The following is a 27,237-nucleotide window of genomic DNA, read 5'->3' as shown; positions in this document are numbered from 1 at the left end:
AGAGATTCGATTAAAGATGGATGTAGCTCCACTCGATATGTAGCTGTAAGCATTATTGTAAGCCTTATTTTCAGGCACTTGATAAATAACCTTAATAAGTCGGCATCCAAATTTTACTGACGTGCGCATAAAGTTAGAGGAGTAATTCCACCTTTGAAAACATGCATGCGGTTCTAAAATTTGCTAAAACGGTTTCTCTGCTTCTTTTATTTTTAGCACGGAACTATTGCAAAGCGTTTGGGACACTAGAGAAAAAGCTGAGAAATGTCTACGCTATGCCGTGCAAAGTGATAGCCCCGCCATAGCTTTCTCTATGCGCTTCACGAACAGCTTAGAGAGAAACAACCTCGGTAAAAAAAGCGTCATATCTCAAGTAGCACAGCATAGCAGCTATCTTGGCCCCCTCATACACAGTACCTTGTCGTCTTGCTAGTCGTATAGTCATTTTTATTACCTCGCTGTGCGGACATCTCAGCCAACGTGATGCATCGGATCTTAGAGCCCCTATCACGCTCTGGACCAAAATTCTGCTTGCTCAGTTTTATCATGTTCCAGTCGTCATCGACGGGTAACTTTACGCGTGTGCAAGCACGTATGATTATACAGCTTTACTGAAGGCCATCTTCTGTATTTTTTTGCCTCCTCTCCATTCATGGCGCAGGCACATCGAAACGTCTCATAGTGCGCGAGGGCCACCAGACAGAGCTGCCGTGCGATCTCCGAGACGCTCTGTCCAACGACTCGCTGGCCTTCGTGCACTGGTACCACACGCCTGAGCGTGACGCCCATGGCTCCGGCACAGGCTCAGCGCTGGGATACGGATTCCGCGCAGCTGCCGCCAGCCGCGAGCCCATCTACACGGTGGACTTCGGACCGGACCCGGCGCTCAGCGGGGAGACCGGGGCCAATGGAGCCGCCGGTGCCAACGGGCCACTGGGCGCAGTTGGTGGGACCTCCACGGGAGCTCGCGGGAACAACTTGCTCCAGGTCTGATGAGCCGATAGATAGTGACTTGCACAAGTTTTGTCATTATCACTTTAAATCTAGCTTGGGAAGGGAAAGGGTGGCGTCGAATTTTCGTTATTGCCACTTAAAACCTAGTGCTGGTTTCGACAATGTAGGAATAGGGGAGGTAGAGCCTGTAGGTGGCTTAATAATGGAGACTAGGCCAATTACGTCATTTCTTTATTTGCATAGCGAGAACAATGAAAATCAGAACATTTGGAAGGCAGGATTGCAGATTACTGGCTGTGGATTTTACAAGATTTTAAAGCCCATGACATATTGGTAACCGTTAAAACAAACTAGCTGTGCACATAACGACTGGGAAAGAAGAAAATGCTTAATGTGCGCCATTGATCTCGAGCGTCACGAACTGCACTACAAAGAGTATCATGCCATTAACGTTAAGATACCGATAATTATAAGATCGAATATGTTCATTGGGAGTAGTGAGTTTACTGCAGTATGCAGCCTTCTAACTGAATGTGAAAAATACCAGGGTCAATTACATGGACGCGATGTTTTACACGAGTGTTTAATATACATGCTAACAAGATTTGAAAACCACCCGTATTCAACATACTTGAACAAACTTGCTGAACTAGATACATTTCAGTGTAGAGATTGGAAAAATTGTTTAGGATTGGTACAGCAAAAAGGTGGCAACAATAATGTTTCAGTTTTTCAGGCCCCACATTACTCTACCGGAGCCTTGCGATTCGAAGTGTCACCCTAGTGAAAAAAGTCATATGAGTCACAGTAACCTCATACAAATTTCTCATACTAAACTCATAAAAAATGTCATACAATCTCATCTATTTCTCATACGATGAATGAGAGCTTCTATGATATGATATGAGGTTTGTACGAGTTAAGTATGAATTTAGTATAGGAATTAGTATGAGGTTATTGTGAGTCATATAGATTTTTTCACTAGGGTAGGAGAAATGCTTTCTTTTTTCTCGCGAAACTCTGTGGAATGCAGTATAGTATCGTGAGAATTGACAGTGGTCACATAGTGGGCAAAGAGAATTTTATTTCAATAGTTTTCCCTTTTTCTTCAAAAGCATGAAGTGGATGGTTAAACCCCTATACCTATTCTATAGGGAGTGCACGTGATGGCCATTCCTAGCTTAAATTGCCTTTAAAGTGCTTTGGCCACTCGAATTATAGGGGTAAGGCTTACAGTCGCCCTCAAGAGTGAATGTAAGGTATAAATTTTTCAGACAAAAAATTTCTCTCTCCGATGCCTACTCTTTAACAAATTGCTAATTTTCAAACAATAGTCCGTACTTTCCAACTTTTACAAGAAATAACTTTATCCACAGACGTATCGCTGCATATTCGGGGAACTTTAAGCTATACGGCTGGGAACATTACTGATAGCGTTGGATTTAACGCACGCCGCTAGGGGGGACCTGCACTGCACCGAAGAGAATTCACGAATGCTGCAGGTGAATCGTTCGGCTGGCCATGGCTGGGTGGGAAGGGCCTACTTCTCCATCATCGGACACCCGGCCAGCCTGAAGGTGAACAGCGTGCGCTTCGAAGACGCAGGCCTCTACACGTGCACGGCCGTGTTCAGGGACGGCGCCCGCAGAAACTCCACGGTGCGCCTGCACGTCGTCGGTGAGTGTTGCATCAACTGCCTGCTTTCTTTTCCTACTGCCGCTTGGAAAAGATAGTCCTCAACTTCAAAGACTTGCTTGGTTGGCCAGTTGTACTAAATGAAAAAGAGCGCCCGAAATTAAAAAGAAATCAGCCTTGTTACGTGGTAGCGTGAGGTCGCACAATCCTATGACCAATCAGCAACCGCTTGTTTCAGCTGCGAATACCACGAGCCAGTGCCTTAATTCCATGCTAGTGATTCTTCGCTCACATCGCCGATCTGGAGATTGGGGCCTTCAACACTACGTTGAAATGTTAGTCGATGGTTCGTCGATACGTCGCTTTGAGAAATGGCAGCGCTATATGCTTTGCTTATTTCAGAGCGTTAAGGCTACAGTACTCATTTGTAAAGATTCGCGTTATTCCGCGTCTAGTACCCCATGCATTTCACAGATGGCGCCACGTAAGCATGCGCGCATGTTGTTTAACGTCGCTATGTGCAGCAAACATGGTCGGCTTCATCGTCGTGTCCAAGCACGAGAGCACCATGTTATAGCCGCAGCCGATCGAGCCTCATGTAAAACTGCACCACATTGCCGCCCTATGCAGTACACGGCGTCGTCTTCTTCATGCCAACTACAAAACACTCCGTTATGCTCTAAACACCATTAATGAATTTCCACCTCCACTGCTGCATGATTGAACCTAAGACACCATGCACAAAGAACATCTCGCTGAAGACAAACAGTAGCCCCGCTAGACAGGTTGCCGAGTTCACCGAGCAATGAGAAGCCAGGCTAGCCTAGCTGTTGCAGACAATCTTACCAAGCGCGGAAGTGGGCCAATATCGAACACGCAGGAGCGACTGCGGTAAAAGCCGACGACTAACGACCGTGAAAATCCACATTTTTCGTCTTCCCCGCGTTCTTATGAACCCATTCCTGATTTGGACTTAGGGGCTACCTTCTGATCAGAAGGGGAACATGGAACACAACGGAGAGTAGCAAAAATAGAGGTGGGGGGGGGGGGGGGACTTAAGCTTTGCCTTTAAGGATACAACGCTATGGCGTTAAACTGCTCCTGCCTTCCGGCCTCTCTTGTGGGTTATCACAAGGGAGACTACAAGTTTATTCACTGATCACTTAATTTATGCCTCGGTTATCTTCCACAAATATTTTAGCAAACATTCATAAGCACCTCTTTAGTGGAAGGAGCACCCGACATAGATACAACGCCCCGCTTCACAAAGCCGTTCGAAAGCACCTGCATGGCCTATGTATAGGCCTGAGTTGGAATGCTAGGGTACTGGAGAGTTCGATTCCCTTCACTCTTCCATCTGAGTTTAGAATCTGTAGCTGACAGCTGCCGTCGAACTGGCCATTTCGAGACAACCGTATGGCCAATCACTGATAGGGCATGTCTACTACCAGCTACCACCAGCTTAAGTCAATTCCGTAATTTTTCACTCACAATACCGACACAGAATTTTCCTGAGAATAGGCATTTAACGATATTCTATTAAGAAAGCGAACAAACAGCATAATGTTGGATAAAAGTACGACGATCTTTAGGGAGTCACAAAAAAGAACGAGAAGGTTGGATTAGGGTTTCTGAGGTTCTAAGTCCCAAAGCAAGCCAAGCTGCGAGGAACAGCGTAGTGGAGGGCTCCGGAAAACTGCAAACACCCGTAATTTTACAACGTGTAGTGAAATCGCCCGTGATGTGACTGCCTCACGTTTAGGCGTAGATAGATGGATCCGCAGAAGCCTGAGGAGAAAGCGGAGGAGTGTTATGTGAGGGCGGCTAGTCTTTCATGCTACCTCTACTGTACAGCTAATGCTGAGGCAAAGCGCCGCCGCTGTGCGCCACTGCGTATCACCCATGTGATCATTAGTTGTCCAAATACCTCAGCAGATACACTTAAGTTTAATAGCGAGTATTTTATTCATCGACAGTTATTATTATTATTAGTATTTTTGGTGCTGCTTTCGAGAATATTCTGTCAGTTAAGGCGGAGGAAACAATGATGTAGACAGCATAGTTCCTTAAAAATGGCAGCTCGCACTAAAGTATAATATTCATATGACATGTAAGTATCGATGTCCTTAAACTCTACAGGGGAAATGAGAGGCGCCTAGCGGTAAGCGCTGGGATGATTTCGACCACCTGGAGCTTATATATTACACATGGTAGATTATATGGCCGTATCTACATTCCAGCTAGTGATAATAGATAATGCTTTATATTTACTCGCGAGTGAGACTTGAATGATAATTATTCTCGTAGCTGGCACAATTATCGTAGCTTCGGAAAAATCGTCATTGCTGCGGAAGCTGTCTTGCCAAAAGTTTTTCGTTTGAAAAACTTGAGGAAACAGCGCAAACATTGCCGTAGCGTATGAATGAGCGGAAATTACTCTTTGTTGTTCCGTGCCGTTTTACCTTAACCTTTTGCAGCATGCTTGCATCAACTTGCTCAAGTGGAAACAAATGATTGCTTAATCGTATTTAAACAAAACCACTACGGACATGACATCAATCCATCAGAGAACATGCGCCGTTGCACAGCGCTGGATGGAAATGTGAACCATGACCATTTACGATTAGTATTGACGAAAATTAACTGACTTTACCATGCTCACCTAAACACATTACTGCTTACCCACTGGCTTTACCACTCGCCAAAATACACTCATTATTTGTTTACTGCAGCTTCATTCCCCTTGTCTGATAAATTATTCTAGGTTCGTTTATAGCTTTTTGTGCCATCAGTGCTTTGATTTGCTTATTAAGTAGTTCTACGAAAGGCTAACCTACCGATTGCATGGCAATGTGTTTTTTTTTGTAGTTTCTGACAACGTACTAACGTGTTTAATACTCGCAGTACATTGAGAATCTGAGCAGTATTTGTGTGTGTGTGTGTGTGTGTGTGTGTGTGTGTGTGTGTGTGTGTGTGTGTGTGTGTGTGTGTGTGTGTGTGTGTGTGTGCGTGCGTGCGTGCGTGCGTGCGTGAGTGTGTGTATGTGTGTGTGTGTGTGTGCGCGCGCGTGTGTGTGTGTGTGTGTGTGTGTGTGTGTGTGCGTGCGTGCGTGCGTGTGTGTGTGTGCGTGTGCGTGTGTGTGTGTGTGTGTGTGTGTGTGTGTGTGTGTGTGTGTGTGTGTGTGTGTGTGTGTGTGTGTGTGTGTGTGTGTGTGTGTGTGTGTGTGTGTGTGTGTGTGTGCGTGTGTGTGTGTGCCTACACACCGACAGGTTGTTGCGAGATAAGAGATTTCCTTATTCCTTAACTTGCACGAATCTTCTCAATTATGTCCCCCATAAACATACAATATTCTTCCTCTATAAAGAGGGAAGAAAAATTAGTGGTAAACATCTTCAATCCGCGCCTAAATCCTCGAAACACTATCCTCGAAAGTTTGGGATTAGGCTGAGTACATGAAACACGCCAGCTTCTTTTCTTGCCCCTCAGTACGCTGCTATATCAGGCAGCCCTGGAGAAAGACATGTGCATAGAGGCTTAATAACCGCTTTTTCCTAAATTAGAGAAACCTGCCAGGAAAGTTGAGTCCATTTTTTTTTATTATCCAGTTCTTTCACTGTCAAAATCAGCCCTCATTCCTCGCTGCCTTGCTAAATGAAGCGGTTCCTTTGCACTCGCACCAAGCCACAGAAACGGAAGAAAAATACCCGGTCAGGCGGAGAAAACAAGATAACCACCATTTTCGGCAGCGATGGCTGTACTTCTAGACGCCATTTTTTTTTATGTTCTATCTTATAAGCAGGGGCGTTTACGGCTGGCTGCTTCCAAATAGGATACTGTAGTTTGATTTTATCTTTTGCTTTTTTTTTTTGGGGGGGGGGGCAGAGAAAGAAAATTCTATTTCAGAAATGAGCGTCCATTACCTCCCTTTGACCTCTACTGACCCGAAAACTACGTGCTTCTAGATGACCGATATAGAACAAGACGTAAGCGCGCTTTCTAGAAAAAGTGCACTGAGAAAAACTAAAAAAAAAAAAAAAATGAGACTTCAAAAATATCGTGCATTTTTGGAGTATGTTTACCTATCACAGGATGACGTCAGATTCAGCAGCACTGCCCCCGTTTAGGGGAACTAAAAGGAAGATGTAAAGTTGTTTACGAACGTCGATGCAACAAGTTCTAAGCAGACGTAACTGGAGATAGAGACCCTATTTAGGCAGCAAGCATATGCGATGTGTTTGAACCGACGTCGCGCCCTGTCAAGCACTCGGAGTAATGATTTGTCATGGTACGGAACGCGGAAACTATACAAAGCAACGAAATTTGCTCTTTGTCTTCAGAAAATTTTACGGACAGTGGATACATGCAACGAAATGCTGACAGACTGCACCAAACAAACTTTTCTTTTTCTATTCTACATAGAATTGTAGACTTGCTCGGAATGATTAAAATGTAGATTTGCCTAAATACAACGGGAGAAACATGCATGCTCGCACGTACGCACACACGGAGCGTTATTCCAAAAGGTACTTATAATATTTTGTAATATATTTATCATACTTACGCTGCGCTTGATGTGTTACTGGACGCCTAACTTCCAGGTTAGCCTTGCAGAATGCCAGAAGGCCATTTATTATAAGGTCTCTCCCGTATCAAATTGGGATCCAACTTAATGTAGGGACGATGTATCAGCTGCTCAGTAATTTATTGTGGACACATATACAAACAAGCTGCGAGAATTTGTAAGCAGTGCGATGAGGAAAGCGTAATAGCAAGTATCATCTCCGCATGCGCAGAAGCGCAAGTTTCCTACTTTTCTTGCGATAGCTAGTAATAACGGGTGCATCTTGTCTAATATACAGATTTAGTTGGACGTGCTCACTGGTCTTCCGTACACGCGTTCACTGCGCCGAAAAAAGCTTTAAATGGCGACTAGTGTCGCAGGGTGCGACGTAGGCCTCAAGAATTAGCTGTGGCTCAATTATTAAAGGAATCCTGAGAGTTTTTAATATACGCACAAGGTATTTATTTTATGAAATTATTCTTGGCTATGCTAAGTGTGTTTCCATCATTTGCTTTTTTTAGGAAGAGAACGATGAGATTTGAGAAACGTTTATTCTCATGTAATCAATTAATCAAGTTATTAATCAAGACAAAACTGATGAACCGCTCTCTGCCAAATATCGAAAATATACTATGTGCAAAGTTAGGCTGAACAGCTTGATAACACCCTCAGTAAGGATGTGGAGTTCAAAATCAAATACTGCGATTTACGAAGGCGCTGCTAAGTCTTAAAATCTCGCTTCCCAGAAATTTGTAAGTGCTCCCCATTTTCCTTAATGCAAACGATATCGCCTAAAGCGCTGACCGGACTCTGCTAAAGGCCACGCACAGATAGAATTTTTTTTCTGCAACTCTGTAAAAGATGGTGTAATCACGATAACAATATGCATAGCTCAGTATTTAATAGTAGCGCCTTAGGTGTTATTAACAGTTAAAGTTTCTAATGAGTAATAGGGGCTTTATTTTATCAAGGTGGTCAGGTGTGTGGCTAATAAAGAAACGACACCAAGTGGCTCTTAATATCAATACTCGTACAATTGGTTCTACTAGTCATTAATATCCTATATCTTTCTTTGTCCTGATAAACTTAGTGCGCCACTTGAATTCTTAAACTAGCGCAGGTTTGTTGCCTCTTTAGTAGCGATATTGAGCTCCTAATTATGGAGTTCACACCCGTGTCCTTCGTCCCAAACTTCGTGACGCTGATCTGATGTTGTGACTGGGTCCTTTGCAGCTTACGGAAAGCAATTGAAAACTAGTGTCGATGCGACATCGGGATAGCCAGGCTGTGCTTCCCTCCGTAGATGTACCGATCATGATCTTCTTGGAAACAAATCTCTTGCCGCTCTTGAGCACGGATCTTCAAGTCCACGCGTAAAGCGCAGGGCGACTATTGAGCCGCGTCAAGGCTCACGTTACGCAAGCGAATCAAGCTTCCCTAAATGCCCTCCGCCGTGTCTGCGCGCTGTCAGCGTCGGTCGTTGTCAATTTCTGAGGAAAGTGAGCGAACAACGCTCGTCACTCCGGTGGCCTTCGTCTGATGGCCCCTTCACGTCCCCCTCTCCTCCTCCCCTCTCGACATCAACTCCGACCCCTTGGTTGAAAAAGCTAAAACTCTTCCTGACAGGCGGGAAAAGAAATTTGCTGAGTAGCGCTTTGTTTTTGCGTCTGAGCTTGTGCTCTTTGACATCACTCCTCAACTTGTCCCAAGCAAACAACAATGACGCGCTCGAGTAGCGCTTCACTGGGAGCGGCAACTTACTAAGGATTCTGGAACGAGAAAGCGAATCTGGGGTGCTGAGGAGAACAAAGCAAAATAGAAACAAAAGGGGCACCGCCAGCACGCCGCCGGCAGAGAGCATTTGTCAAAGGTCAAATGACAAAGGTTATTATGTCCCCGGGGTAACCCGAGACTGCGGGAGAGGAAAATGGAGGCGACGGTAACAGAAAGAGAGGAACAAGAGGTTTGAAGAGGGCGGAAAAGGGAAGGTAAAGGGAAGAAAAGTACGGTAAAAAGGGGAAACGTCGCTCGAGAACCAGAGGAATCGAGCAGAAATTGATGTTGCGGATTTGTTCTCCTATCTTGATTTGGCCTGTGCGACTTTATCGTCCTGTTTATTGATCTCTCTTTTCCCTTGAAGCATTCAAGCTTAAGCGCAGTCCGTTGTTTTTTTATTTTTCTTTCATCCTGCTCTTATTGCTCTGCCTTGCTGCTTATTGGTCCTTCGTTCCTCGTGATTTTATTGTGCCGTTGATGAGGAGGTAGGGGATAGTGACCTCATTTCTTGCGGCCTAAAACAACGCACCACAATGCCCAAGTAGTAGCAAGCTGACATTTCTCCAGATAAGGTTATAAGGACGTATCGACCGCTTAAGAACAATCGTTGGACGTTCGATTCACTGAGCTGGTGAGTCCTTTTAGCTACCGTAATACAGATTAGCATGTGCCACTACTCATTTGTCCTTGCTCTTGTGGTGCTGCTTCTTTTTTTTGCGTTCGATTTTCGGGCTGTAATTCAGTATGAGTAAATGAAATGACGAATAACATAGAAAGGAAGTTGCTATTTGCCTATATGAGGAAATCTTCGGGAACACCGTGATTTTCTCTGCCGTTTAATGGGTAGCACTATTCGTGGCCAACTGTACCGAGATCACAGGGGAATACTTAGCCAACGATAATACAGGAAAGCGTAACTGCAACGGCATAATCAATTTGCGGCTCGCCTTTAGGAGTGAAGAAAGATGAACACATGTTAATATTCCTTTGCGCAAGAGTAAAAATGTCCGGCTTCGTGTTTGCTGATGAGAGCACGAATGGCATGGCAATGAAGTGACGAAACACGAGAATACAAGAGCTGTAATTCCAAGGACGGGGTGGTTCTCGAACCATGCACTATCACAAAATCAATGGACAACACACCGTTTCTTAATATTGCAATGAGGAAGGCATGTTTAATGCATGCATAGGCGCACGCAAATTCAACCCGGACACTCGCGTTATCCATGCACGCAAAACATGGCATCAAATGGGTTCACAGGCGTAGCTGAGAGTCTGAAATGATTGCCATTTGCAGCTATTTACCCAATACATTAGTCGAAAGTACTTAGCGCTCCACTGTACGCCAAAGCTGGCTGAGAACTTTCGCGTTTTTAAACAGCTGGATAAATCATAAATCACCCGCTAGTATTCTAGCTTTAGGCCTGTTCACAAAGAAATCTAAAAAAAAAAAGGAAGAAACCGATTTCCGAGATAAAGTGGACACAGAAGAATAGTTGCTTGAATCTGCACATGGACTAACATCAATTTCACGAATAATGAATTCGTGATAATGCCGTAAAATCAATACCGCGTTGTTGAAGTTCACCATTAATGCACAATTATCTGAAAACTCAACCATAATGAGCTTCAAATATTCAAAGTGAACTGATAAAAGTTCTTTTTGAACTCCTAGCCGGCACAAATAACGGTTTTACGAATATTAGATTGCAGGACGTTGGTAAACAACCGCGTCGTATGTTGCTTTAGGAGAGGATAAGACCGGACTTTTAACATATGTGCGATAATGCAACGAGAAACTTCCCTTTTCTTTCCCTATATCTTATTCTCTCTGCCACGTGTAAGGGAGCCTGGAGAGGTCCCATAGATAAGGTGTCCAAGCTAACTTTAACCATGAATTAGGAAATTAAAAGTTTAAGGTGGCCCAGGGAAACCAGCTGCAGACAGATACAGAGATGCCAGCCATCTGGCACATCACATGCAATTTCTTGTTTTGCAATTGAAATATTATTAATATAACTATTCTCGTTGTCTAAATATTGTCTAAATAATAAATTTAGACAATAATCTGATTTCCAAAGTTGGAGAACGCCTTCAGAAACCCCTTTTAATTTATTTGCTACAACGAAAGCCTCACGTGTATCTTTTTCCCATCTGCAAGGAATGCCTGCGAAATACAAAAATAGAAATCACGTGACTGGCGCATTCGCGCACCACGATTGTGATTCTCTCAACTGTTATTTGAGCGAAAGAAATCAACTGCAGCCGGAACTCCATGGCTCCGTTGCAGCCGCAGGCCGAAATGCGAGCTCGCTCGCTGCAGCCACCGCCAACATATCCGTCTACTGCTAGAACTCGACCATTGAGTCATGGCACCAGCTGATTTTGTTCACTCAAACCTTGGTTGGGATCCCCACAATCGTGGCGCACGAATGCGCTAGTGACGTGATAGTTGTATCTCGCGGGCTTTCTTCCTAGTTGGGAAAAAAGATACATGTGGGGCTTTCAGTATTTAGAATCAATAAAATGCAGGCTTCAGAAAGCTGTCTTCAATTTTCAAATAAACGTTAATGTCTGAAAGTAATAGTTAGTAAATTAAAAAATATCTTACTTACATATTAGACAATTGCAAAACAAAAATTGTTTCTTGTGCGTCAGGCGGCTGGCATTTGTGTTAAACAAGTTTCCTAGGCCTGCTTAAAATGTGTTATTTTTGAACCCCTGGATCAAGTAAGTTTGGACACGCTGCATATAGGTAACCTTCCCGCCTCTCTGTTCTCCCGTATCTCTGTTTCTTTGATGAATGTATCGCTTAGCCGCTGTGCGCAGAGAAAGGAATTTTGCACCATCCGCGGCAGTTTGATCACATGACCATTCTTTCCTCGACGAATTCAAATGACTTGTAAACATTAGACACCATCAAATCACTTATTTACATTCGACTGATGAGTTCAGGAAACATTACGCTTTGTATTGTTTGCGGGAAGTAAACAATAATTCGCAGTCATTTTTTTAAATAAAAACTTGGCTAAGTTTACCTAAATAATTATCAGACAATTTGCGCTCTATGAAGTTATATCGTCTTGCTGCACAAGCCTCTTGCACAGATCTCACCGGCGTCGATGTCATTTTTTCGAAAAAGCTGGTGGACCTTTAAGTTCCACCTTTAAGACTACGATGCGGCAGCGATAACGGCTCCTGTCAACGTCTCACCACTGATAAGTTATTGTGTTATGGTGTTCAAATATTCTGCTATTTCCTATTTCACTGAATGCGGGAAGATGTCGCTTCCAACATCACCGACAATTTCGGCTGTTCTTTTAAATCAGTTTTATTCTGAAATTAATTTTTCGGTGCATGATTGCTAGATGGCACTAACTCCCTTAATAATAACAGCTGTGGTATCACGCATACTCCTAGCATACATTCCTAAGCTCGAACGTTATGTGAAAACCCTCACGATATAGATAGAAATCCCACTGGAACAATGTGGCACGGACTTGCCATTTTGACCTGCACTGGCGTGCCTTACTAGGGATACAAGTATGGAGGACCGTTTCTCATTTCGCAATCCATAAACTTTCCTTCTAAGCGCAATTCGCTTACTTTTTAATTACGGCGCTCCACGTGCGACCCCAACACTATTCGTGTAATCCGGTCTCTCTCCACACTTTGGCGCCTTCGACATACCACTGAACGGGAGCCCTAACGAGGTCCTGTTAGAAATTTGAACCGAATAATTTACATAGCTGGTAGGTATCGCATTCTACACTAGTGCATATTAAACGCCTTCATGGCGGTTTTGCAGCACGACGCTGACTCGAAGGGCCGCTTCTCATGGATGAGCGCTTTGAATTATTGGCATTGCAATAGACGTGCCGTAAGCGGGAGGACATGTCTCCATGAATGAATGAATGTCTGGGTGGCGTTTCTGCCGAATTGTAGCACTTTATCTCATGGCCAAGATATATGTTACCGTTGCGTACGAACATGTATCACAACTTAACTTCGGTCACGGTTCAGTTCGCTTTATTTCTTGGCCAAGGCAGGTGCACATAGAAGTAAAAGCGCCAAATAAAAGCACACTTAATGAGTTCAGTGCATCGTGTAAGATGTTCTATTCATAGATCATGACTATTGAGATTGTTATCTCACGGTAAATAGGTCAACAAATATCAGTCTCTATGCCGACTAGAGGGTGAATCGCGAATCATTCGCAAGCGTTTCTGCTTCATGGTTTCAATATGGGAGAAATGGACTTCATTTTTGTGTTTGATAATAAAACACCATCCATTTTCTTTAAATTCATCAAATGAGAGAAGGGCATCAGCATTTGATGTTCGCGGCTCTCGCACCCCCCCCCCCCCCCCCACCCCCCCTTCAGTAGCGAAGCCAGAGAGGCCGATCCGAGTCCTATGACTCAGTAACCGGTCTAGGAGTGTGGAAAAGTGGGGAAAGAGGTTAGTTTGCGACGACGTGACAGAGAAAGAGGGCGCTCTTGGACCAAGTGTCGGCGCTTCGGGGAGGTTGGCTCGAGCGAACGGCAAGCACGCGCGGCTCAACTAGGCTGGAGTCATTAACGAGACTAACGCCTCTACTAAGCTCGCTCTAAGCCCGGAGACTTTGAGCCAGCGAGCGCTCGTCTGTGGTGTCCTCGAACGAGCGGGCCTGGCGCCTGCTGCGTCGACATGGCGCGAAGAAGCGACGTTTATAAGAAGAGGAGATGAAAGGGGAGGGGAATGTCTTTGTTGGAAGCGCGGAAGCTACGGCCTCGGCGCTATGCAAGACTCGCAGTTCGCTGAGGTGTTCGCGAAATATACGAGAGCGTGTGAAGGAAGACAAAAACACATGCTCCACCGCACAAATCGGCTTAGCAACGAATTCCAATTTACATAATGTTTGCTACATAAAAAGTAAATGAAGGCTGCGTAGGTTATTTTAATCGCGCTCAGGCATGCGCCCACTAAACGTGCAATGCACATATAACCCACAAGAGGCGTGCAATGCACAAATAGTGCACAAAGTATGCGTAAACTATAACATATCGATAACATAAAAAGTTTACATATTGTCATGTTGCGAGAGGTACGGGGATAATCACCCGCACCTCCACCAGTATAACATAGCCCGCTGGACTCATAACTAAACTATAATGTTTAATTAGGGGTAGACCCATAAACATCGGAAAGCACGTAAAGAGCACCAAGAGATGGTCGGTACCCAACTTCAGCCTCTTCGCATCCAACGTCACGACGTCACTTCCGCTTCTTCAAGTCAGCGCGTAAGACCCGCGATGAGTAGCCCCCAGCGGCTGCTTTTGTACACTTCGCAATATAGACGTTCTTCTTACGGAGAGCTACAGTGTGTTTGACACCGACGATTATAAGGAACGCGCTACTGGTTGTTAGTTAGCTTTATTAAATTATTAGTCCATTCATGCTTTGAGTATAACGATTTGTGAGTAAATCTGTATGACGATGGGTGAACAGCAGTACAACAAGGAAAACATTGTGACGGAAAATCAGTGTCAGCCTACGAGAGCACTAGGCGAACGTTATTGACCGCGGTCTCATGTGGTAAGACAGGGGATGGATGCTGAACGCATGACCTCCAAAAGCAACGTTTACGTGATATCATGTAGGGATAATTAGGCCGAAAAGTGATCGTCGTAACCCGGACCTGAGATAGCGGGTAAACAACATGCGGAAAAACGTGTCGGAGTATACAAGCATATCAGTTGATATTAACATATCTTACACGACTAACTATTGTACTTTGTTCATAGCAATGTCATTTCGTTTGTCATTTACCATAAATCTGGTTGTAAAGTCATAGGTTAGTTTACGATAGAGTTTTGAACCCATGACGGCCTAGATATATCAGTTTGCATGCCGGTAATTGTTAGGGTTGATTTCCACTAAAAAGTCAAACACATGGTTTTAATTATGCTAAATACTTTATTTTCGTCTGACGGGATGATATTGAATTAAAAGTGGCGATAACGATATTACGGAGAAACAGCTTATTACAAGATGGCGTGCTCTTCTCGGTCGCAACACTAACACAAAGCAAAAATAAAAAACTGCCGGAATTGATAAGGCCTTGTTAAAGACGATATTGCAGACAAAGCCTAAGTGTCCGCCTAATGTTTTCTCAAATTATGCTTCCTGAAGTCTGCGTCATATTAGCTGACGGTTACGCCCTAGGTTTACGCTTAATTTCTTCAATTCCTTCGAACTGAACCACCCCGTAACATATCTGATGTTACCTATAGGTAAATAATTCCCCTTTATTACAAATTATTTTATATATGGAACTCCGCTTTTTAGTTTTGGGAAATAAGTACACCCTCGCATCTTTCTTTTTCCCCCGCATGCAATAATCATGCTCGCGCATTTCCATTCCGATTCCGCACAGCATGCAATGCTATTAAAAATAAAATGGGATCTAGAGGTCCCCACATTGTAAAAACAGAAATCTGCGGAAAAGAAAGACATTTAGCAGCAGTGTCAGATCTTTTTTATAGCGACTCTTCTTTTATCGCAAGGCCATGGTTACGTACAGCAGATGAAAGTAACTTGTGCAATGTTTGGTTTGGTTTTTGCGGTTTAGCGTCCCAAAGCGACTCAGGTGATGAGAGACGCCGTAGTGGAGGACTCCGGAAATTTCAACCACCTGGGGTTCTTTAACGTGCACTGACATCGCACAGCACACGGCCGCCACTCCGTATCGCCTCCATCGAAGCGCAGCCGCCGAGGCCGGAATTCGATGCCACGTCCTTGGGAACAGTAGTCGAGCTCCGTAACCACTGCGCCACCCCGGCGGGGCACATGCCCAATGTATTTAAGGGCGAAAACGCAGATGCTTACTACTAACCTATCTTTTTAGCGTGTTGTTAAGGGCTGGTGCAATATTTGCCCTTTACGATTATCGTTTATTATTTGGCTTCTAAGACTAGGCACATGCTTACCTGGAAGGTGCAGCAAGTCAAACTAATATGCAACGAGAAAGCAAATTCACCTTTGAGGCCTAAAATCTAATCATTCGGGACTCAGACGAGATACGGGTTACAGTGCGACAGTAATGAGGGCATTGAATGTAATCTGACATCATAGCAAGGTATAATGAGTTCAACGAGAAAGGGGCGAAATAAATGCTCATAAATCCACGGTCACGTTGCGAAAGCGGTGGAATACATCAGCGCACATACCCTCTCAAGGCAAGGTAGTTGGTTTATTAAAGTTCTTTTTTTTTTTTACTTTTGGCTTGAATGATATCCCCTTTTAAATTAACCGAAAACGCGGAAACAGATTCTACGTATAATAACCTATCGTAAAGCATTTCTCTGCTGCCTGAGAAGGGCAAAGAGAGTGCAGTAGTGGGCTTCTTCCAGTTGCACAAATGGTGTACGGAAAAGCACGCTTTACAGGCACAGCACAAGTCGTAATGAAGGAAACACGCAAGGTAACGTGAAGTTCAGCGCTTCCAAGCGTGTACAAATAACAGTGATATAAATATCAATGGCAACCTTGGCGGGTCTTGGTATTTTCCTTGTTATTTATCTCCTATCGATAGCCCCATAAATATATCCTGTGATGTCAGTGAAACATCAGCATAGGTTACGTTCGATTGTGCGCCTAAAATATTGAGGCAATTTTAATTATACGTTGCGAAGTTTTCTCCATCTGCAATCTTCCAATGGTACGCAAGAGAGTTCGAGTAAATAATAATTGCAGTTAAAAAATATTCAACTGTAGGATTTACAATGTTTCTAGACGCAACTGGTCCTTTCCAACGAAAGAGGTTGATAATGAAAGAAGGGAGAGTGTATATAAATAAGCGACAATGGATTTGGTTCGTCGGTCGGTCGGTCGGTCGGTTGGCTGGATGGTTGGTTGGTTTATGGGGTTTAACATCCCAAACACACGCAATCTATGAGAGACGACGCAGTTTGGACGCCCTGAGGTTAATAACGTCCACTGGCATCGCACAGCAAACGGATGCTTAACTTACCGCCTACATCCAAAAGCGGCCGCGGCGATGGAGATTCTGTCCCAAATCATTTGGCGACAAGAAAGTGAGAGAAAGAAAACGTCTCAGAGAAATAAAAACAGGGGTAGGAAGGCTTAATTCGAGAAATAATGAAAAAAGGAGAGAGAGCGAGAAAGAAAGGAGGTAAAGAAAGAAAGGAAGAAAGAAAGGGAGGGAGGGAGGCAGGATGGAAGGAAGGAATGAAAGAATGGAGGAAACGAACAAATGAATGAACGAATAAAAAACAAGCAATCATTCACTCTTTTTGAACGGGTTTCTCTCCCTTCGATCCAAACTGCAATAGGCTCCCTGAGTCACAAACTCATGCTCAAACAAAATTCAAGCATGCAATTTCACCGCATGGCAGCAAAATATATGTGCAGGAATGCAAACAGCAGGTACATGTTGTCGGCGAGACATACAACGCGACAAAAGCCGCGCTTGTTACCATGAAATATTATTTTCATTCGTTCTTATTAGAAACGCTAATCTTCTTGATTAAAGGTGGCTTGCGACCAAACAATTTGTTTTGCAATCTCTAGAAGAAAACAAAGAAAACAAAGGACTTGTGCTTTTTATCCGGGCAGTCTTTTTTTGATCACCGTCTTACACAATAGCCTTCACTGAAATCCAGCGCTATATTCTGAATGATCATTAAACTGATCTGAATATGTTCGTTTTCAGTGTTACCGACCAGAATTTTCGTGAACAAGCATTGTGTTCACTTATGGTTCATTTCGAAGTGTCTTACACTTGCATAATGTTTTGCTGTTTGTATGTACTGTTGAAACGAAACCTCTCAAACGCTATGGAAAGACAAATATTTTCTTGTTTGATGGGTTGCTGGTTAATCTCTGTAAACCCTCTATCACATACCATTTCTCTGCTTCTGCGTCCAGTGCAGTCCACGGTAACGCAGGCGTGTTCTTTGAACCGATGCACTAAATCTGCTACAGCTGAACTATAACGGGCGACTGCTTGCTTTTTGTATTATTCTTTACTATGCTGCTAACACGGCTCATTATTGTTTTTAGTCCCGTCGCAACGCCCCAATCGTTACCGACCGAAGGAAAAAGTACTTGCCATTCGTGGAAAACAAATGCACCACCACATTTTGAGACCAGAAAGAACGAGAACATGTGATCGGCTTTCCGTTCGCTCGCGTGACGTATACCTGAAGCACTCTCCATAACAGTTACACGCACGAGGGATTCGATGTGCATTCATCCGTACGGTCGGTTTCGAGTGACGACTTCCAATATGGCAGATTGCCTGGAACACTTTGCAGCACAGTACGGTTCTATTTGTCTACTGCTTCGTGACTCGCATCATCAGCTCCTCGACATGCACTGTGCCGGTGAGGCGAGAATCATCAGCGGCTTTGGGGCATTTTACTAGCAAATAAATCTGCGCTATTGTCTGAAACAAGGACGGTTCATGATGGTCCCTCATATATTATCAGAACAAGGTTGTCTAGCGGGATGTAGGACAAAAAAAAAAAAAAAAAAAAAACTGGACTCGTGCCGCGTGAACGGTCGAGACTCACCACTCAATGTGCTTACACTTTTCTTGCCCTGCATAAGGGTGTGTAGAATGTGACACACTTACCGCCCCTCCCCCCCCCCCCCCCCACCTTGCGTTTTCACGATTATTTTCTAATAAATGATCTGCTACATGTCTGGCTTGCAACGCCAATTTTATTTTTCACTGCAATCTTCAAAAGACTTCGGAAGGCACCTTAATACATGAACTCTGAAACGTCAATGCTGCATCTTAGCGAACCTCATCAGCTGCACAAGCCTGCCAGACTCAAAGCTAATGATCGAACGCCTCAAAAGCCCTCGACAACATTTTATTCTATACAGCAGTAGATATCACACAGATGACAAGAATAATGTCCTCTCTTCGTTAGTTCTCTGCCTATTACGAACCGCGAGCTTTCACTCTTGTCGAAACAAATACAATAGAAAAGTGGCAGGCGAGAACAATTTTGTAGCAGTGCGAATTTTGCCCACAGAAAAGAATAAACAAAGTTCTTGTTAATAATGTTCGTTATTTTAAAAATATACGTACTCCATAGGTTAGCCCGCCCTGAAGACGTGCAAGTTAATAACTGACTTTACTTTGTCATATCAGTGACTTTGTTAATATATTGAGTTCTAATTGTTCAGAACAGCGCACAAAAATATCGCGAAAAAACGCTAATAAAAGACAATTCTTCAACTAATATATTCTGTTTAAAAACCCTCGCTTTATCGGTAATGCATTCCGCTGTAAAATATACAGCATGCTTGCAGACCAGGGAAACGTTACGCTTGGCGAGACAGCTTTTGTGTCAGCGTCCAAACTCTGTGCCAATCATAATGCGCTTCTACCCCAGATTCCAGCGGCTCTGGCGAGCCGGTCATCAAGAGACGTCGAGCTTTTCGTGCGCGGATCTCACAAGAAGAAGCTGGGCGCGCCAGCAATCGATGCGGCGCATAATTTGAATGCAGCGATTACGTCGAATGCAAAGGTTGCTCTGGCATCGAATGCGCATAATGACGTTCGTACAGCGCGAGAGCGCGACACGCCGTGAGCTGGCCCGTTATTGCCCCGCTTGATGATACGCATTTGGAAGCTCGCATCCCTTTTATTTACTGCCTCACCACTTCCATGCATGCGCTTTGAGGTTTTCGTGCGGTGTGTTGGAGGAAGCATTCTGGATTGCATTTTGACCTTGGTGTTTATACTTACGCAGTGCAGCGTGCAGGCACTTAAAAACAAGGAAAGGAAGAGGATCCTGGGTCTGCATTGCGCGGATGCGCACCTCGTATCACGAGCAAAGCGAAATTTAATGTCAATTTGTCTGTGACGCAAGAGAAAATGCGCAGGAGGTTCGGAGCTTGCTTGCTTCAGGAGATGCTTAAGGAAATATAAGATAATGGATATTACCATAATTCAGGACGCGCGCAGAATACACATTTGCACACAGTACAACACTCAGTAATGGTACTTTATTCCAAAAAGGAATAAAAGAAGGAACTTCATCCTCAGAGAGGGCCTCATTAGAGAAAAACCGAAGGAGGATAAACATTAGCGAATTGATACTGGCAGAGAGTAACGCTTTAGCGTTTTTTCTTGGACGTACTGCGTCAACTACAAATTTATTATATTCTGCGCCTTAAAGTAAAGAAATCTATTTGCAACAAGTATGTCGTCAGCAGCATTCGATATTAGAGACTTCGGCTCGCACAGCGTATTATGACATTGTATCACACCACATGAGGCATTATCGCAGGAGGGTTTATTGAAAGGCGGTTTTCAGCCGTTGTTCAGTTTACCACCGAAAAAATGATACACCGGTTGTGATATTATTAATAGTCCTGTCATGAGAGGACCATTAATAAGGCCGCTTCTTTCTCTGGGACGCAAATAAATAGCTCTAACTGCGGTTTTGCATATATAACCATTGGTCTTCAACGCCTTGGTCTGATGTGACTAACTTACTTTAAAAACGTATGCTCATTTCCTCTCTCAGTATGCTTACCGGAAAAGTTACTTCCGCCCAGCAGTATCATGAAATATCTGAAAAACAGCGTAGTACAATGCGCCACTTGCTCAGTAAACGCAGTTCTTCTTCGGGATGTGTATGAATTGCAACTAGAGCTTTATGTCAAAACAGCGCTAGAAACAAGGACAGATATGAAGACAAACGCAGATTGTGCCATTCTATCTGTCCGTGTTTCTAACGCGGTTTTAACATAATGTCCAGACAACTCGCCCAACAATCTACTTTGCTTAATTCAAGTTTCGTTAACCAGTAGAAGGTACCTGTTTGAAATCCGGCACGGAAATAGGAAAGAATGTAAATTAAAGGAAAGGCAGAATGAAGTGTCCACCGCAAAAGGAAGTATGAAAAACAATTTAGAAATTCGAGCACAGAAACATCACAGGCTCAATGGTGACTATCAATGCCACATGATTTGGCTCTATTCATCACCATCGGTAGGCGAAGCTCAAGACGGGCCGGTGCTCAGCATAGCCGATGGCTGTCGACAGTAGCAACGGAAATCTTGTTTTATCCAACCTCAAGCCTCTAGATTGCGCCGGCGAGCCTCTTGGGCGGAGAGATGAGAACGAAGCACAGTTTATTACGGCGATACTTAACCTCAAGGCGATAGCGGCTTTACGGCCTTTTCATTGGGTAAATTTTGCGTGATTGCGTATATAGCTTGTTCTGCCGATAACACCACTGCCGCCGCAGACATAAGTCGGAAAATGCTTGACGACGCCTCAACCACATTGTCTCACACGGAAATATTAAGCTCTCCACATTCAAACAAAGCTAACGAATGGCGGGAGGCTCTACAAAAAAAAAAAAAAAAGATTGTCGAGGAGGCTCCTCTAATGGTGTTGCTCGCGAAAATAGGCGTAATTCATTAAAATAAATGAATCGTCATTTAGGTTCGAACTCTTGTCATCTGCACGCCATACGAGTCGGAAGGTCATGGGCCCAGAAAGGCGTTTTCTTTCTTTTCTGTTTGCAATAAAAAATGTAGCGGAATAAAAGTCTCACAAATACCGCGAAGAGCGCTAGCGTAAGGCTAGGTTGCCCTGTGTTTCAGAGACGCCTTAGGTTAACCACGTCAATGAAAACTAGAATCCTTTCATGTTTCTCACTTTGGACAATAAAGCTTGCCTACGGATTAGTAAAACTATCAACGAAATACTTTCTCGCTCAGTGAGCATCCACGCCAGCGTTTCTCACAACCATTCTCGTCTCCCATGCCCTGCTGAGGGAAATCAACAAATATATGTCGCGCGACACACCGCCTTGATTACGGACAAGCAATAACCTTGTACCATACGGCGTAATTGGCAGGCACTTTCTTAACGCAGTTAGCGTTTAGCGTGTTAGAGGGTGAACGCGTTGTGCCGTGCCTTACAGAGCTCTTCAGCGGCTTTACGAAATGTTACCGCCGGTGCGACAAGCCTCGATAAAGAAAATGAGGTTTACAAACGTCGTTAAAATGTAACTGTTCAGTATTAGTTAACCAGCCTTCCAGTAACGTATTGGCTATATTGTGATGCACTACACCGCTGGTAATACTGCGATGCCAATGATAGTGGCCCTGTAAATTACAAAAAAATAGTTATTATTTTTTTAATCTCGGGGAAAGAGCCTCGGGTGAAACACCCAGTATAAAGATTTACTTTTAGGCCTTTGTTTCGTTGCTTACAAGTCTGCGCTAGTTTCTAGGAACGCTCCCATTGCACCGATTTCAAGCTTTACAGGCGAAACGAAGTGGCGTCCGCGTGCTGTGCGATGTTAGCGCACGTTAAAGATCCCCAAGTGGTTGAAATTACTCCGAAGCCCTCCACTACGGCTCCCCTTTCTCTTTCCACTTTCACTCCTACCTTCATTCCTTCCCTTACGGTGTCCACAGAGCAAGTGTTACAGATACTCGTAGCTCGTCGTAGCTCGTCGTCGCGAACGTCCTCAAGGTAGTGGGTTATCGCTACCGGTATTTTTCTCTAGAGCTCGCCTACAGCTTTGCATGTTCTCTTCATTTGTCTCTTGGTATGTAAGACCTGTAGAGAAAAAGAGGTTGGCACGTATTTTTAAACCATTCCTGAATAACACCTGCAACAAGCGGTGGATTATAATGTGCCATTTGAGATGTTTCAAAAATATTATGATCTCTAATAACTATCGTACGCGTTCTTTGTGCACTCAACAACCGCATAGAATACATGTTACATGTTTTATTACATGTTTATATTATAAGAAATTCTAGTATAAATCGTTCAGGCGCACATTTCACTTCGCAAAGGTAAGCGTTCACAGGCCGAATTGTAGCAGCCCAAAACGTGTAAAAAAAAAGCTATTCCCAAAGTATGAAGCTCGGGAATTTCAAATGTTTAAAGAACAAAGTGGTGAATATCCCTGTGCTACGTATAAATGACTAAAAGGAACGATTCTTTGTTTCCCAGGCTTCAAATATTTGATGAAGGTTTTAGATTTCAGACTTGTATTGTGTCTTAGGTAAAGCCTCACAAAGACGTTGACAACAATGAGAAAGTGAAAATGCTGAGTCGGCTAGGACAGCGAAGTAAACACTTTTGTGGGTTGAATACTAAGGCCGATTTATCTGATGTTACCTTGACCCTTGCGTTTATGGCAGTCAGCAATACAAGTATGCTGAGTTTAACAGAGTCAGGTTTGAACCAGATGGCAAAAAAAAAAGAAAACAAAAACGCCAACTTCGTTATCATCTTATGCGCACTCAACACACCACATATTTGAACACTGGAGCACGTCGTTTTTGTAAATACAGCTACGCCAATCGGCCGTAATTCTGACTTTCATTCTGGCGCCAATCTGACTTTTGTATGAGGGATTCGCACAGACATGGCAGCTTCATCTGCGTGAGGGAGCCTGTGACGATTTTGTTCCCTCACGGACAAAAAAATTGTCTCTAGGAACTTCAGAGGGAAACATTGATTACCCCGTTTGAAGAACATGAGCGGAGGTCTATGTCGGTGCTGATGTTTCCTTAAATCACCTCTGAAATTTTGTTGTAGATCACACAAAAAATTTTTGGGGCTAGAAGCTGAGCCTTTGGAGGCTGCAGGACAGAGGTAGTCAAATTTCATTTTGAACAAAATATGTACATGTCCGGAAAAAAGTACATAGAGCACGCAATTTTCTTCTGGTTTGGTATATGAATTGTAATGTCCCAAAGTGACTCAGGCTAGGAGAGACGTCGCGTGGGGGTCTCAGAAAATTTTTACCACCTGGGGCTCTTCACCAGCACTGAAATCGCACAGCCCAAGGACGCCTAGCTTTTCGTCTCCATCAGAAAGGCTATTCTATTTCAACATTTTTCACGCGTTGTATGACTGAAACTTGCCGCCATGGTATGTGCATGCTGCTATTAAAAGCCATTGAGCTTTCACGTGGATAAATACTGCCATTCATTTCCGATACTGAAGGCGCGATTGCAGTCAGACCTTAAAAGCAGGCCCCGTTTACTTATGTTGATCCGCGACTTTACCTACTGTTATGACATTTCATGCCCTGGTTCTATTATGCAGTCATGCTGTTAGGTGAGTTTACTGCATCAAGTTTTGAGACTTTTTCTTAATTAAGGTTACCATTTCTAGTACTGACACATTATAGAGCAAATCGATCAGATAACTGAAGCGCGTGCACATGCGTTGGCACAAATATCATCGGCGTATGAATGTCGGCTGTGCGTGGGGCATAATGAAACTCACGTGTCCAACTCCTTCTATTGCGAAATCCTCGCCTGACATCTCCGTTTCCTTTCTCCCGACATTCTGAGTGCCTGGCTTGAAGTTTCTGCCTTAATGACTCACTCCCCTATCGTGCCGCTCTTACTTCACCCCAGAGTGGGAAAGCGGATTATCGACACGTGCCTACTATTGACTTTTCCATATTTAATGTCATTAAAGCAATCTGCATCATGAGAGTCAATCTCGCATTGCAGGTCATTTGAATACTGGTCACTTCATTAGCTTTGCTCGGAGCGCGCTGGTGATTTATGCGATCCATGGAACCTATACTCGACTGTTCGCATGACGCTTTGGCCTTGAAAAGTTAGGGGAAACGTGTACTTGTATCCCCGTATATCGCTCGCACTTTTATTTCTTACGCATGCCGCGTGGATCGAATTGCTAGCCCACCCACCTTTGAGACACAGTATTCATCCGATGTATGGCACGAGGAAACGGTCTGATGCCCAAAAACGATGCCCACCTTAGTGACCACCGATATGTTTATAGTTTTGACGGTTACGAGTAGCAGGCGTATTCTAGCAGTCATTTCTTCCTGGTGTTTTCTGATTCATTTCGGTATAAACATTCATATTTCAGTAGTTTAGCACAGACCATCGCATGAAGTGTGACCCTAAACCAGAACTGCATATAAGCGTCCTCTAGGTGCAGCTAACCATATCGTTCAGTATATGTCTGTAAGTTATATCGATTGAAAATAACTCTGACGCTGTGGCTTAGTGGTTAAGAAGCTCGACTGCTGAGGCCGAGGACGATGGGTCGATCCCGACTGCCGCGGTCGCGCTTTGATGGAGGCGAAACCGTATACTACGTGATGTCAGTGCGGCAGAGGGCGCGTTAAAGCCTCCATTGCTCCATCGCAGTGTCTATCATAGTATGAGTAACTTTGGGACGTTAATAGCCATGTAAGATACCATACCGCAATTAAATGCTTTCGGATAGCTTACTTTAGTTCTTGGCTGTAATGAACACTTGAGACAACCGGAAGGTGCCCCTCTGGATTAATGTTTTGTGCTGTCTTTAAAACATGCTCTTAGCTCCCGTTGTCCAGACCCGCGAGCCAAAATTAGTGCACTGAAAGAGGATTGTCTGGGCACAAACAAAATTTAACAAGTCTATAATCTAGGATGATAGAAGTGCGGCGCAGAACAGAGGGTTTCGCGTCGTCCATAACAATGGCGCCGTGGTTCTACACGCTCAATATGTGACTGTACTGCTCCGTCAGCTTATGACGTTCACCCCTTTGGCAGGTGGATCTATAGATGCTCAGGCAGCACTCGAAATGGTTGCTTCAACTACATTCTTGTCAGCCCTGTGTCGTCTACTGGTCGTTTTCGCTTCTCCATTGCTCTGCGTTTTAATGCCGTCGCCATCATAGGTGCTGAAGCCGAGCAATGGGCCTGATGTATAGGTAGGTAGGAATACTTTTGCGGAAATTAGAAGACTCCTTGCCCCTGCCGACAAGGCGATATGCTCGCAATCATTTCATGCTTACATCAATTCTCTATTGCAGGAGAGGTCGTAACTTCAGTTAGTGTATTTTTTGCTGATAACAAAGCTTTCATAAAGGCAGGAACATAAGTATTGCAGACACCAGCTTTCGCTAATGTAAAATTGGCGACGTCGATACTTCTCATTCACTTGATAGTTAGTCACGATTGCCATCTATAATAGTCCAAATATAGTCAATGTGTAGTATACTAAACGTAGCCATTACTTTCACGCCGTTTACTCTAGCGGTGTATGGTGAGAGAAGTGTTTAAATATCTGCTTGAGACTTCTGAAGAAAAAAAAAACACACATTTTGCTGCTGGACGAATATCATCTGCATTATCGATTAGGGCTTTCCTTTACGCTCCTTTGTGTTTCTTATAAAAGAATGAGCCGCTAGGAAACACTAAAACTAAGAAATGAATGAATACTCGTAGATATATTCAGTCAAAAGAAAACAGCTCTGTTCTAGTTGCTTGCCTTCATCCCGGCTTTTATTTAGATTCTGTGATTCGCTAGGGAGATCACAGGCGGCTCGGTGGCTTTGCCGTTCAGTGACTGACCGCATGGTTGCGGTTGCCACATATTTTATATTCCAGCTTTAGATGTGAACTAACGGAGGTACTAGTTCCGATTGCTTGTTGCTGATTTCGACACGTCACCAATGCGCGCAAATAACATTCACTAGCAAAGAAGGCGTACAAAGGTGTACACAATGGTATGATAGTTTTCAGTTCTCAGCTAAAAATAATCATCCGGATGCCAACAAGACAAAGCTCGTATGAACTATACCCGACCTTGCCAGATATCAGAGTAGAACCAATTGACTGAAAAGCGGATAACAAGGCTCGTTGTTCCTCACGTTGCAAAATTTCAGAGCGCTTACATATCTGCCCTCTCTCACTGCAGCCCCGCCGGAGCCACCTGTCATACGGGACGGTGAAGGCAACGAACTTCGCGGAACCATCGGCCCATTTAACGAGGGCAGCACGCTGGCACTGGTTTGCGTCGTCTACGGTGGTAAGTGTTCCTTCTTGAGGGATTTTACTTTCAGTAAAAGAGAATTATTCGGGCTTGCAGGATCCTGTGTCCGGATTGCGCTGCTTTGTCTGCTCGTTGGACCCGTTCCGCCACCCAATTAGCTTAGCAGTGCGGCCAAACAATGAGTTTGGGTTGGGTAATATTGGGTTATCTGTCTGTTGTATTGAATAAAAGGGAGAGTGAAGCTAGCTGATACATACTGAAGGGAGTAGCAGCCCAGAGACGAGGGATCAAGAATAAAGATAAGAACCTCGCTGACTATCAACTAAAGGTCTATTATAGAACAAAACACGAAAAATAATACTATTTTCATCCCTGTCTCGTCTCTATGCTGCTATTCCCTTCAGTCTGTTGTATTGGCAAGTGGAGATCATATGGTAGAGGCCGACCTTTTCGCCCTGCTGTAGGCTTTCTTAGGACTTTCTTTAGTTCTGGGATTCAGAGTC

At 44.0% G+C, this 27,237-nt stretch overlaps 1 protein-coding gene across 1 annotated transcript in view; it reads left to right on the top strand.

Annotated features, from left to right (window-relative positions):
- Positions 1–483: 483 nt before the first annotated feature.
- The window catches only part of LOC146200079 (neural cell adhesion molecule 2-like), an 87,697-nt gene continuing 60,943 nt past the window's right edge, over positions 484–27,237 (top strand). The window contains exons 1-4 of the mRNA XM_084592266.1: positions 484–568; positions 662–987; positions 2,457–2,631; positions 26,660–26,770. Coding sequence (XP_084448392.1) covers positions 484–568; positions 662–987; positions 2,457–2,631; positions 26,660–26,770 — 697 coding nt within the window. The remainder of the gene's footprint in view (positions 569–661; positions 988–2,456; positions 2,632–26,659; positions 26,771–27,237) is intronic.

The sequence above is a fragment of the Amblyomma maculatum genome, chromosome 2, assembly GCF_055883805.1.
Source record: "Amblyomma maculatum isolate TAMU_Amacu chromosome 2, ASM5588380v1, whole genome shotgun sequence".
Taxonomy (NCBI): domain Eukaryota; kingdom Metazoa; phylum Arthropoda; class Arachnida; order Ixodida; family Ixodidae; genus Amblyomma; species Amblyomma maculatum.
Note: the sequence above shows the minus strand (reverse complement) of the source record. Positions and strands in the feature narration are given on the sequence as shown.